Genomic DNA, 13170 nt, shown 5'->3' with positions numbered 1-13170 from the left:
AAGCATCTTTGAATTTCGGTGATGGGACTTAGAAACATTTTTCGTTTTTAGCCGCCATTATGGATTTCCATCGCGCGGCTTTTCAAGAAAGAACTTGAGATTAGGGCGGTTAGGGATGGGAGAGAAACGAAAAAACGAAGAGAGAAAAAAATATTTTTGGGTCTCTTCCTTTCGCTAAAAGAGTGAAAAACTCGAAAAAACCTAATTTGCATAGTTGTAAAGGAGGCGTACAAATCGTTTTTTCCTTTACAGTATATACAAAAGGTGTACAAAAGGTGTACAAAGACGAATTTGTACACCAGCTACAAATATGTAGCCTAAAAAAGGACGAGAGTGTAAAGATTTAGATATTTAAAAAAATATTATGAATTTACTTACTAGGCCTAGTGAATAAAATTAATTTTTTAAATATCGGAAATTGGTAAAAATTAAATGGAATGGAACAGCAATCTCAAATGATTTAGAAAAAACAAAAACAACTTTGGGCTCAATGAGAACGGAATTGAACAGCACCAAGTTCGCCGTTGCCGATTTGGCGTCCAAATTCAATGGGAAAATTAAAATAAAATTGTTTACTTATTAATTTCATGAAAGAATTTGAGTTAAACAGTCAAAGATCGTTATTTACTACAACTTTTATGCTAATCAAAATGGGGCATGTATATACCACGTGTTTTCATTTATTACTTGTTATTTATTGTCTAATTCTTTTGTTTAAACAGCCAAACAAAATTGGATAGGATACGCCAACGTCAAATCCGCGTGTCCATCATTTCTACGTCCAGCAGAGAAATTCTTCATTTGACACACGATTAAATCGAATTCCTTTCGCTTTTGCGGTGCTGAACGAGGGAAATACCATGAATTTGATATCGGGGATATTCACGGGCACCGCGACCGGGAATTTATTTCTTTTCTTTCACGGGAACGGCGCGTCTTGGATCGTCGAATCGTTCTTTAAGGCTCTATTTTTCTCTTGTTTTAAACGGGAAACTAATCGCGACGAATTTTGTTCAAGAGGATAGCGTCAATAATAAATTTAGTCTGTTGAACCTCCAGTCATCGACGTTATAAACATAAAAAAAGGCGCTCAAGTAGCCTACCTATATGGGTACCGATTGAATATTTATTCTGGTTCACCCTCATGGTTGCATGACGACAGAAGCGTAACGACCACACCGATTTCACGAGTTTCATGTTGGAGGAGGAAATAATCGTGATCCTTTGAGATTTTGGGTTCCGCAGACGTCGACTCGAAACTTTTGGGGAATCTTATTCACTAAAAGTCATTCAGTTTGCAACCATTTGTGACTAGTTGGAAGTTATTATGTGGGGTTAATCATGTTCGATACATGCAGCATCTCGTCTAAAATAATAAGCCCAGATTAATAAAATGGCACACATAGCTAGCATTATTTACATACGTAGCCTATAACAATACGGTTACCGACTAAAAATTTTTTAATATTTTACACATGCCTGAATTCTTCGTTAAGCGGTTAAGGTATGTGGACCAAATGATGGAATCGAGGATGGAATGCCAGTAGCAGGAATGTCAAAATGCAAAAGTCGAAAACCCAAACCAGCAAAACAGCGGTTGGTATGGTATATCAAATATATATTCTGGTATTTGGCGGGCTATATACATTTATGGATACAGTAGGGTACATGATTTTTCGTGTTGGTTACTGAGATGTAAACAAAATTTGAAATGTTGAAATGCCATAGTCGACAGAAAATAAATGCATTCGAACGTAAAAATTTTTATGTGTATATATAAGCAACAGGTAGTGTATATAAGCACAAATATTTCTTAATATACAACATCTTTTTAACTAAAACATCTGAGAAATGGAGAAGGCTGCTGTTTCGGGCTGTTTGATTTCTTATTTCATTATTGAATTGTTTTGCAAACACTCGCGTCGGTTACATACAAAAATAACCCCCGTAAAACGAGAAAAACTCATCGCCGTTTTATCTCGTCTTGATGTTTATTCGTTAATAAAAAGCAATCATTGATGATACAATCCTTGTTGCCCACTCTTTATAGTCAAGTGAACCTCCGGCAAAAATGAGAAAATTGAGAAATTATCTTTTCTGCGGCGAAAGAAAGAGAAAGGATTTTCCCCTTGTTTTTCTTATTTTTCTCGATTTCCGGCCGAATTCGGTCATTTTTTTTTTCATTTTTCCCTGATTTTTTTCCCGGCAAGTGAACCATTGGAAAAGAGTGGGTGACCCCTCAATATAATCAGAACCATTTTTAACTGCTGTTAAAGTTTCCCGCATAACATTACGTGACGGACTGTTATGACAACAGGTATAGGGCTACAGGCCCAACCGAATTAAAAATCGCAACGATTTCTCATGATAGATTCAAGCATAAGCAAATCAAAAATCGTAAAATTTCTAAGATTTAATTAAAAGTAAAAATCATACGAGTATGACTAAAATCGCCATTTAAATAATTTTTTATTTAATCGCAAAAGATTTTGCCAAAACTGATAATTATACTGAACGAATAAAAAATTTATAAGGAATATTTTTTCTGCGTCAATCAAAATAGGATTGAAGTTCGTTTTATAAAGTTAGAATAAGCCAATTCTTACTTTTTTTCGAGTCTGTCCGACTCATAAAAAGACAATAATAAATCCTTGATCAAGCATTTTTAGAAAGTTAAGGTAGTACCTACCTATCCTAGTTTGGCCAAATATTCAACAGAATGAAAGGGGCGGCTTGAAAAATTCCACGCCCATATCCGTTTGTTTGGAGAACTGCTGAACTTCTAGATCCAGAATTCAATATATATTATAGCCTATTATACGTCAAACTTTTCACTTCTATACGTTCAATTTGGCGGTTTGAGTGCAACCCAAAGTTGCCTTTATAGGCTAAATATTAATTTTTATTTACTAAAGTAAACTAGATTTTCTGTTGTGACAAGTGAAAACATTTTTGAAGTGAAGAAGAAAAGTGTGTACGTAATCATTTCAACATGGAAATCTTTCGATTACATTTAGGCCTCATGATTAAGATTAATATTGTCATCCTTGGGAACATTATGTTAGTTCCTAATACCTATTCCCATAATATTAAAGACCCAGCATCGAGTTCTAAACAACTTCATCTATTTGATCCTCCTCTTATCAGACCTTATCCTCCTCATCTTATGGCAAAGGAGGTAAGATCAATAAGTATTAGCCTATATTTATTCGAATGAAAATAAAACATTTATAGTAATTTAACATGCGTAGAAAAAAATATATTATATAAAAAAAAATACAAAATTATAATTTTAGCCTATTTAGGACTATATACTTTGAATATTATAAACGTATTTATTTTACGATATTTTAAAAAATCGCAATATAGCCGACTATGGAATTATGTCTTCCGCATATTGATTTTAGTCTACATTTTCTTTTCGTCCAATAATGTTCCCAAAACAGATATTTCAAGCGGGCACAGTGAAAAGCAGCAATACGAAAATTATTTTGTTCTGGAACTTGTTTTACAACCAAACGGACACGACATTTGGTTTTGGTAAATCCCCGTTCGTCAAAGCAGGTTGCAAAACCAGCAACTGTTTTGCAACCAACGACCGACATTTATTTAATCAAAGCGACGGAATCATTATTCATGCTGGCAATTATGAAGAAAGCGATTTGCCTAAACATCGCTTTCCGCACCAAAGATTCATATTCTTCAGTCAGGATTCACTTTCTGATGGTTTTCAGCAATCGTGTTTTTCGACGCCCCATTTCTGGAACTGGAGAATGAGCCATCGGCGAGACTCAGATATTTATCTTGGTATGCCCTTTACTTGGTCTTTGAGGAGGCGAAATAACGATTTATCTGCCATCGTAAACGATTTTTCTCAGAAGAAATGTCTTCAATTGGCGAAGAAAACTAAGCTGATTGCATGGTTTGACTCAGATTGTTTCACGCAGAGCAAGCGAGAAGAATATGTTAAAAAGTTAGGCGAGTACATTCCTGTTGATATTTACGGAAAGTGTGACACACCAGTCGATTGTTCATCTCGAAACGATCCTCGTTGCGACGAACGTGTACTACTGGAACAGTACAAGTTTTATATCGCTGCAGAGAATTCCCTCTGTCCCGATTACATCACAGGAGAATTTTACCGTGCTCTTATCAACAACGTCATTCCAATAGTTTATGGTGGTGCCGATTACACACAGTACGCTCCTTCTAATTCGTACATCAACATTGCTGACTTTAAATCGCCAAAGGATTTTTCCGAGTACCTGCTGTTGCTGAGCAGCAATGAAGCACTTTACAGCAAATACTTTCAATGGAAAAAAGAATATGAGCTGAATTGGAAACCTCCTACTGCTGGTTGGTTTGACCTGTGCGAAAAACTTAACGATCCGACAGAGAAGAAGAAAAGCTACGAAAATCTGTCTAAGTGGTGGCACGATGATGTTCCTTGTTTCAAAGGATCGTCTTTTCTAAGTTTAATCCAATCAGAGTAAATTGTATACATATATGATGTATTCTGCTTATGATTCCTGTTGTTACGGGCTTACGGCATAATATACAACTCATACACTTATAATGGTTATCTTCACATTATTATAGGGTAATATTAATAATTATTATATTGAATGTTTTTCTCAATAAGCTAAAATATCGGTTGCAGTCATGTGGTGTGGTTGTACTAATAAAAAGTATTTGAAACATATGCTTTATTCTCATTGGTTGAACCTTATTTTTCAGCTTACGGAAATTCTCACTACGGAAAACGTTTGAATCGTTTCAAACTTTTTTCTTACAGACATACAGGCATACGGTTACGAAAAATCGCTAGATTGAAGGGAATAAGCTTTCCGTATGTCTTTGTATGTCTGTATAACCGTAACTTGTGAACTTGTCTGTAAAAACTGCTAGTGTATAGAGGCACCTATAAGCACGAATAAGATTTCTGATGATATTCACGTAGCCTATTATAAGATGCATGCATAATATTAGGCTACGTACCGTAGGCCTACGTACCCTACCGATATGTAATTCATAACTTCCCTATGCGATTTTTAGAATAATAGCCTACCAGTTTAGATAGATATTTTCTAAAATAATTAACATCACAAAATCACACAAGACTTACCAAAAGTTTGAGAACGCGCGAGAATGAAAATTTGCTATTTTCTCAGCGCTCTAGTCGAGGGTAATTAATTTTTAACCTCGGACAAAATGTAACATGAAATTGTTTTTAAAAAGCTTTAGTGTTCAAGATGTGACATACAAAACCCTCCGCGAAAATATTAAATATTTCTGTAAAACAACCCAGTTGAAATTCAAATTTGTTTATTTTCGTAAAAATACGGTACTTCTAATTAGAAATAAATTATTTAATAAATTTCCACGTGTTCTACGTTTTTTACTTTGTAATATATCAAATTTTCATAAAAATTATGTGTAAAATAGGTTATTTATGAAATAAATAGTGACAGATGGTCAAATCATTTTCAGCCGCGCGGCAGTCGCGGTTTACATGGTGCCTTATGGCAAAGCGGCCATGACAAAATAAAGTTTTTCTGTTTAACTAAAAAATTTAAAAATTAGAGGCTTTCGTCATAAAATAAACAAGATTATACCCTATTAATTGTAAAAAGGCCAATTAAAAGCAATGTATAGCTTTCTAATTATTGATTGGTAAAAAAAGTCCTTTTTGCACTTTCCAATTTCTCAACAATAGCATTAGTACAGAAACTCAACGCTCGACGACGAGGTGACGGAGCATGAGTTGTCTTGGTTACGAAGACAACTCGCGCCTCGTCGTCGCGGCGTTGAGTTCCTGTACGAATGCTATTTTTGAGAAATGGGAAAGTCAAAAAAGGACTTTTTTTGCCAACAAAGACGGCAAAATTTCCCCCGAATGATGAGTCTCTCTAGTGGTAGACATAGCAACTTCTTGTTCAGAGACGGGAAATTTTGTCGTCGTTGTCTTTTTATTTTTTTATACCCTTAAACGTCGGGCTTAAGTCTAGCGGCTAGTTTTTGAGATTAAAAAAAACAGGGCCCTATTTTGCGCAGTGCCATAAGAAAAGCACGGCAACTGCCCCAACTTTCGCTCGGCGAAATTGGTACAGTTGGCGCAAGTTCCAGGGGGTAGGGAAATGTACATAAACGGGTGGCGTATTTTTTTTCTTGTTCCCAGTTTTGTTTCAAACCCCCCCCCCCCCCTAAAAAAAAGTGATTACAGCAACAAGGGTGCTAATAAAAAAATAAAAACTAAAGACGCGTAGCGCCATAAGATGCGGTGTTAAAAGCGGCCGAAATTGGTAATTCGTGATTGAAATTCGCATTTTTTGGAAAATTGCGCCAAAAAAATCCAATCAAATGTATTTTTTATTATTGATTTTTGTTTATTCTATTTTAATGAATTTTTAAATTCATTTTTAATATTTTAAAATTCATATTTAATATTTTAAAATAGAATTAACAAAAATCAGTTATAAAAAATACATTTGATTTGATTTTTTTGGCGCAATTTTCAAAAAAATGCGAATTTCAATCATGAATTTAACATATATTAAATTGTCTAATCTAGATGAATTAGGTTTTTATGGATATGGAATTCAATAAAGCTTAAATGAAACCAATTTCTGGACCCATTGATTCGTAATTTATATATTACGAACGAAAAACCCATATTTTTGCTATACCCCCGAGAGGCCAGGGGCCTCCTAACCTAGCGAACCTGGCGAGGAATTTTGGGACCCTTTACTAAACACCCGCCGGTCTTGGGGATAGCCGAGAGTGTACCTTTCCTATTATATCGTGTATAAACATTCAATATAAGCAAAGGATGTCAAAACCACTGAATTTTTACTCAGATTTGAGAGACTTCGGTGTTTAGTATTTTACTATCATTTTTGGTCAATTATTATTTAACATATTTTCCTTTAAATTTCAGAACGGATGTCTTGCGTGTCACTGGAGTTACTGACGCTATTTATTTTAATTGGGAAAAGAAATAAGAATTCCAATCTAAATTTCGTTGCTGATTGCAGAGTTGTGAGTACTCTGGTAATCTTATTTGAATGTTATTGGTAATCAACAACATAAATGATAATATTCTTCTTTAAATTTCAATAAAGCAATTGTAAGTGGCGTTAGTGTTGTTGTTACGACCGACAATAACAGTTTAATTGCCTAGTTGCAGATCCTTATAGAGACCCACTTCAAGTATTGAATCAACCCCTTAAAATTTTGGTGTTTTAACCCGCGCAAGATAGTTCTTAAGGAGTTTCGCGCGGAATTTTTTTTTGTACCCTTAGATTTCCCCTACGAGTTTCAATTTTTTCCCTCAGAGCGATAAATGACTGGAAACACGGAAGGCTATGACTATCTACTCCGTCAGCTTGGCTAATAGCTGTAGGCCTATGTGACGCATAGCCTTCACCTCTTCTATGTATTAGGGAAAGTTAAATCCGATTGAATTCAATTTGAAGTTGTGGCCAAGCAGAAATTTATGGAAGGTTCAAGGTCCCATGAATATTCTGCTACCCCTAAATAAATGAGATTTTTTACCGCTAGATTGATCTCCTATATTGACCTTTCTTCGACTTCTTTTCGGCAATAAATGTGAATAACGCGGCAATGCTAACTGATATTTTGCGCTAAACATTAACACAGTTACCATTACGGCCGATGACAAGTTTTCCTTGTATCAAAATTATCTATAACGGTTTTTTAAAGCACACACACTCCGGCATACAGTTTTGGAGTTCTAAAGTAAACTAGAATAGCCCTCTCACAAACTGAGAATTTCACTTTTCTCTAACTAAGTTAAATCGCATGCTTTCCCCATTTCAATTCCTTCTCCAAGACTTGTTTCACGAAAAGAGTAAAAAGACTTTTCGGCAGTCAAAAATATTTAATGAATGAAGTAAGGGAACTTTAAATGAGATGGGTAAGATAACCAAGGACGAATTAATCATCAGACTTGACACCAAACAGATATTTATTACATATATTAGACAGCATAAGTTTACGACAAGAGGGTCGTAACTAGCCGATTTTCTATCCACGTTTCTGCTGCGTTTTTCCACCCTTTGAAATATTTTTTAGTTTGCCATTGTTTTGCTCAAGTTGCAACAGTTATGGCTATGTATTTCTTAAATTCATCATTTTGTTACCATTTTATGGCCTCTACTTTAATCACATTCATTTTTTAAACATTTTTCTTGAAGTTTGTTGTTTGTTTCTTTCAAAAAATCTTAAATAGATGAAGTATTAATTGATTTCAAAGTATCTTATCCTACATCAACATCTCAACAGCCTCTAACCTTTCGCGATAAACTGCTTCAACAAACCTATCCTATAAGCATTTAATTTGTATTATATCTCATGCATATTAACTTATATATTCTCAGTACCGCAGAATATAAATATATAACAGGCACTTCGATTCGTTTGCTAATTCCTCTTCTGAAATTGATAACAATTTTGCAAAAAACAATTGCACAACTTAACTAACAAACAAATTTTCACATTTTTAAGAAGGGGAAATATGTAATTTAACGACAGATCTATGGTACAAATATTAAATTAGTATTTTTCAACTGCTGACTCTAACAATCAAAAATGAAAAGACCAGAATGCAGTCAATCATCAGTATGTGCGTTGTGCTGGAACAACAACAACTACATATAATGCTAACTAATTCCCTCTCGTCATCTTTGAAATTCATTTTAGTAGGACCAACCAAGTGGAAAAACTTTGAGTCATAGATTAGGTTAACAGAACGTTATTCTTCCATATTCGGAATGTAAAAAAGTGTAACCAGATATAAGAATTCCTAGAAATGAAATATTCTAAAGATAAATATTATTTTAATGCTGTTGCTATATACGTTCGGAGTAATCTTTGGGTTTCAAAGCTAACCGATGAGTTCCTGTCCGTGTTCCTCACGATGAGAGTGAAAAATTGTTTCTGGATCCAACAGAAAACGTGACAGCATTTCAATAGCGAAGGATATGCTCTCGGTCCAATAGCTGAGTTCTGTTCTAATCCATGAGCAACCGACATGATAATCCACGTTGTAACTGCTGACTTCACTGCTATGAAGCCTGTAAGTGTTTAGACTGAAGCTATGAAGTAGAATTATTCTGTGTATTACCTTTAGCCAGTGAGATAGGACGAGAGCACAACGTGAGGTGGTGGCAAGCCAGTCAAGACTGATTCCCCTCTACTTCTCTTGTCATCTGCTTTCTCGCCTAGCCGCGAGCCAATATATGCCCTTTTTTCCGTGTTCTTTTTTTGACGAGACATACAGTATGTAGCGGAAAAGGGAATTTGACTAAAGAGAACATGAGGATATCACTGATTTAGTGTGACATAATACACAAAAAGAGCTAGCGGAATACCATGTGATTCAATGGGGGCATAGTGTATGAAGGGAAAGTAAAATATAAAACGAAATTGTGGATGTGGCCCAGCACTAAGCCAGGCGACGCTTCAAAACGTTGCGTGGTTTGCTGGAGTGTCGAATTGCCTGGTTATACACTCTGGGATGGCGCCGACGTCCTTGCTGTGGGTCTTGTTCTATGTCCAATTCCACTAGTGGATTAGGCTGAAGGGAAACCACTGATGGAATAAGCTGTGTCTGAGCGATTTGAACAGCCAACGGATTTGTTGCTGGGGAAACTGCCACGTGCTTGCGAAGAAAACATCTTTTCTGGCGAAGTAAATGGCCTGAAGCCGCCTTGATGATGTAATCTCTGTTAGGCCCCAGTTCCACCAAAGGAAAATAAGTCCATTAAAGTGATAATCACGTACGTTGGCGCATTTTTGAGGTCCCTTTGAACTTTTTCTTCATTAGAGAGCGCAGGAGAACGATCCACAGGCCACACACTAACATACAATCACTTTTGTTATTGTTTTACTTGTGAAAGTACACATTTCTCTTACGTTCATTTATGTACACTAAATATTACCTTATCATATAATTAGTTTCCAAGCAGGCGAGTGGGTAACACCGCAACACTACATTTCAGGTATCAGGTGATTAACATCTGGAGTCCTGTGGCACCCTGAAATAAGGTGGCAAGCAAAAAGGGAAAAAAATTTTGGCTTTCAATATTTCATCGTCCATATGTTGAATAAAAAAAACATAAGTCAACATTGCTATGAGATTGCCGTCGTCTGCTTTAACTTGAAATTCTACTATTGGATTTTAAAGTGTAAAACATGGAGAGTACAATTTCAGTGACAGAGTCACAAGAGAGGACAAAACTCTGAGTTGTCGATGGGGCTCAATGCCGCTCGATATTATCTTTCGAAATCTGTGAGAAACTCGACAAAACAGCAGGTATGAACCACTTAACGACTCATGAAATAAAATGGTCATAAAATCTATGTTCTTGAACTTATAGTACGAACGCGTGTATGATGTCTATGATCTGGCCACTTGTCTCTCCTTTGTGATGATGCGAGACAAATCAAATTCGAAAGTCGTAATGTTGAGTGCCGTGGTCGCCAATGAGTACCGTATTCGTATGCTACCATCTACTACGGCTCACGAAACGATATCCACATTGCTTCATGGATTCCGTAATGAGCATCCTCAAATACGTACTGCCAAGTTACCAATTACTGAAGAAATTCTTTTTTAGTTCTAAGTGTTATACCCACCTTTACCAAACTAAGCACGAAAGAGATGGATTGCGTGCGTTAGATGTTTTGTGGCGGACAGTTTTGAGAATTTCAGTGGAATACCACTGGAAGGTTTAGCGATATTTTCAATTTACGTAGAAGTGACGTAAAATACGTTACGGATCTGTCATCCCATTTGAAGATTCTATTCAAGGGTGGAAAAACGACCAGTACACCGAAGGAGCCGGACGAGTAGTTGCATCGAATCCAATTGCCAGGCGTTGTCCAGTCCAACTCACATTTGACTACTTTAAATACTTAGGAACATCCTATATAGGCTATCTTGTCCCATTATGTTCTGCCAAAAATGCTTGATCCAGACGAAACGGTAGCTTACAGTGGAGCCCTGACTAACATGAAGAAACTAATGGACTCCTTATATTTTGAAGGGAAACTTTATGGTGAACATTCCGGAAAAAGAGGTGGAGCGACAACGTCAGTAGCCCATGGAGCAACTGAAAAACAACTCAAACGTCTTAGAGGCTGGCGTTCCGATGCGATGCCCGCCAAATATGTGGATCGATTCCAAGTAGTTTATCAATGTCAGAGTTGTTGCAGAAAAATCCAAATACTACAAACATCATCTGATGTGGATCTCCTTTTGTTGCGCAATAAAATTAAACAAACATCGGCAAGAAACTGTTTCCACATATTTTTTATATTTGATCATCCTATTCTATCGAATTTAACACTCAATAATAAGTCAAAATGTAGCTGAAGGAAATCAGTTTTATATCGCCCATAGAATGGAGAGCGTGGATTATTATGAGTTCCTTTAACGATGAAAGGTCTACAATTTCTACCCAGTAATCTGCCGTCTTTCATTTGGGTACGAATAATACTCCAGTCATTCTCTAGATCTTTAATTTCCTAATAATCCTGGTGATCTCTTGAGCAGGTGGGCACACAGTAGCGGAAAACTACTTATTTTTACCGATTTTTCCTACTTAATCGTGGAACAAAGACTAATTATTTAGTTCCATACTTCTAAATTTTTTCCTACCTATAAATTTTTCAAAACTACTTAATTTTTCAGTAGCCCGAAACTGCTTAATTTTTCAGTAGCCTAAAACTACTTAAATTTTTCACAATATTTCCCTAATTATTTTAAAAGGCTACTAGTTATTTATTTACTTATTCTGATAACCTACTTATTTTTTAAATTTACTTATTCTGATTACCTACTTATCTTTTTTATTTACAAAATTGATGTAAATATAAATAAATGAAAACAAGTTAAGTAAAAAGTTGTATTTAAAACAATCGCCACAAAATGAACATTTTCATCTCGATTATAAATGGCGATTTATTATTAAAAAAAACTATTTTTCATTTGGCAAGAAGAGGTGGAAATCCCTGATGAAGTTCTTCCAGGTCAGTTTGTCGCTTTTTTGGCCTCCTTTTGCTCCGCCGATTGCGCAGAGGCAATACCTTTCGATAACAAGTAGAATCCCGTAGAGCGCCGGATAGTTCCTGTCGAACGCATAGTAGACGCTCAGCAGATACAACACCGTCTGCCACATGGTTTGCGTTTTGATGTTCTTGTAATTGATGAAATTTCCACATACAATGAGTATTGAATTTACGTCAGCAGCATCGAAATACACCGTGACACTTGTGTTAACACCTGTGTAATCAACGGTTGGTGGTTCTCCACGCTGCAATAAAGAAATTAATAATTAGTTTCAATGAAAATTACTCCATTGTGTAATATTACCTTTCCGTATTGGAAGACGGGTGTGGAGTTTTTAGCTCCTTGTTTGGCAGAACACAATCTATTGATTGCAAAAAGAATTTGTAATGTTCCTCTTGGCCCTTCTTCGTACTGCATTTCGGCATTTTTATGGTGAAGGTAACGCCTAAATTGACCCACCAACAAGTCGAAATTTGTTTTGAAGATATCCTCACTTGGAAATGGACTCCATTACAAGAAAATCAGCATAAACCTAAAATAATGAAAACAATAAAAAATTTAATGCAATTAAACTGCTCCGATGCATGCACAACCACCGAGCATTCTTACGTTTTCAAAAACTTTGTAGTACGGGACAGCTGACAATATATCCGTTGTGGATAGTTTTCTGTTGTCGTTAACCACACCGCGCCTCGATTTGAACTCTTTTGTTTGAGTGTCTTGCGCAGTTGTGGAATGCGCAGCTGAATGTGGATCTTCTGTTGAAGTGCTATTAGCTCCTCCCGCTGTTGAATTAGAATGGATTCTAGCAGAAGAAGCACGCTTTTCTTTTAACTTCATTTGACTTGCGAGATTGCGAAGACATGTTAGGAATTCCGTCCTAACAGTTTCCCAAATTTAAAAAAATTGTTTTAATTGAATCATGATCATCTTAAATAATGTGTACATTCACACATGGTATGTAATGATAACTTAAAAATTTACGGAATCCTTTTTTTTCAAGACCGGGGATTTGCTTGTCCTCCAAACATTTATATTTGGACACAATCATGCTGGCATATTTGTCATACAGATCC

The 13170-nt window shown here is 35.9% G+C and overlaps 1 protein-coding gene across 1 annotated transcript; it reads left to right on the top strand.

Annotated features, from left to right (window-relative positions):
• Positions 1 to 2858: 2858 nt before the first annotated feature.
• Positions 2859 to 4510, top strand: LOC124199605 (3-galactosyl-N-acetylglucosaminide 4-alpha-L-fucosyltransferase FUT3-like). The gene is made up of 2 exons (XM_046595446.1): positions 2859 to 3178; positions 3447 to 4510. Exons 1-2 carry the CDS (start codon positions 2993 to 2995, stop codon positions 4491 to 4493), a joined length of 1233 nt encoding a protein of 410 aa, XP_046451402.1. The 5' UTR covers positions 2859 to 2992; the 3' UTR covers positions 4494 to 4510.
• The last annotated feature ends 8660 nt before the right edge of the window (positions 4511 to 13170 follow it).

Source organism: Daphnia pulex, chromosome 8 (assembly GCF_021134715.1).
Source record: "Daphnia pulex isolate KAP4 chromosome 8, ASM2113471v1".
Lineage (NCBI taxonomy): Eukaryota > Metazoa > Arthropoda > Branchiopoda > Diplostraca > Daphniidae > Daphnia > Daphnia pulex.
Note: the sequence above shows the minus strand (reverse complement) of the source record. Positions and strands in the feature narration are given on the sequence as shown.

What these genes read in the sequence shown, in the direction of transcription:
- LOC124199605 (XM_046595446.1), top strand. Translation starts at nt 2,993, where the DNA reads ATGGAAATCTTTCGATTACATTTAGGCCTCATGATTAAGATTAATATT. An exon ending in CTCATCTTATGGCAAAGGAG is followed by an intron (nt 3,179 to 3,446) that starts GTAAGATCAATA and finishes TTCCCAAAACAG; the next exon opens with ATATTTCAAGCGGGCACAGT.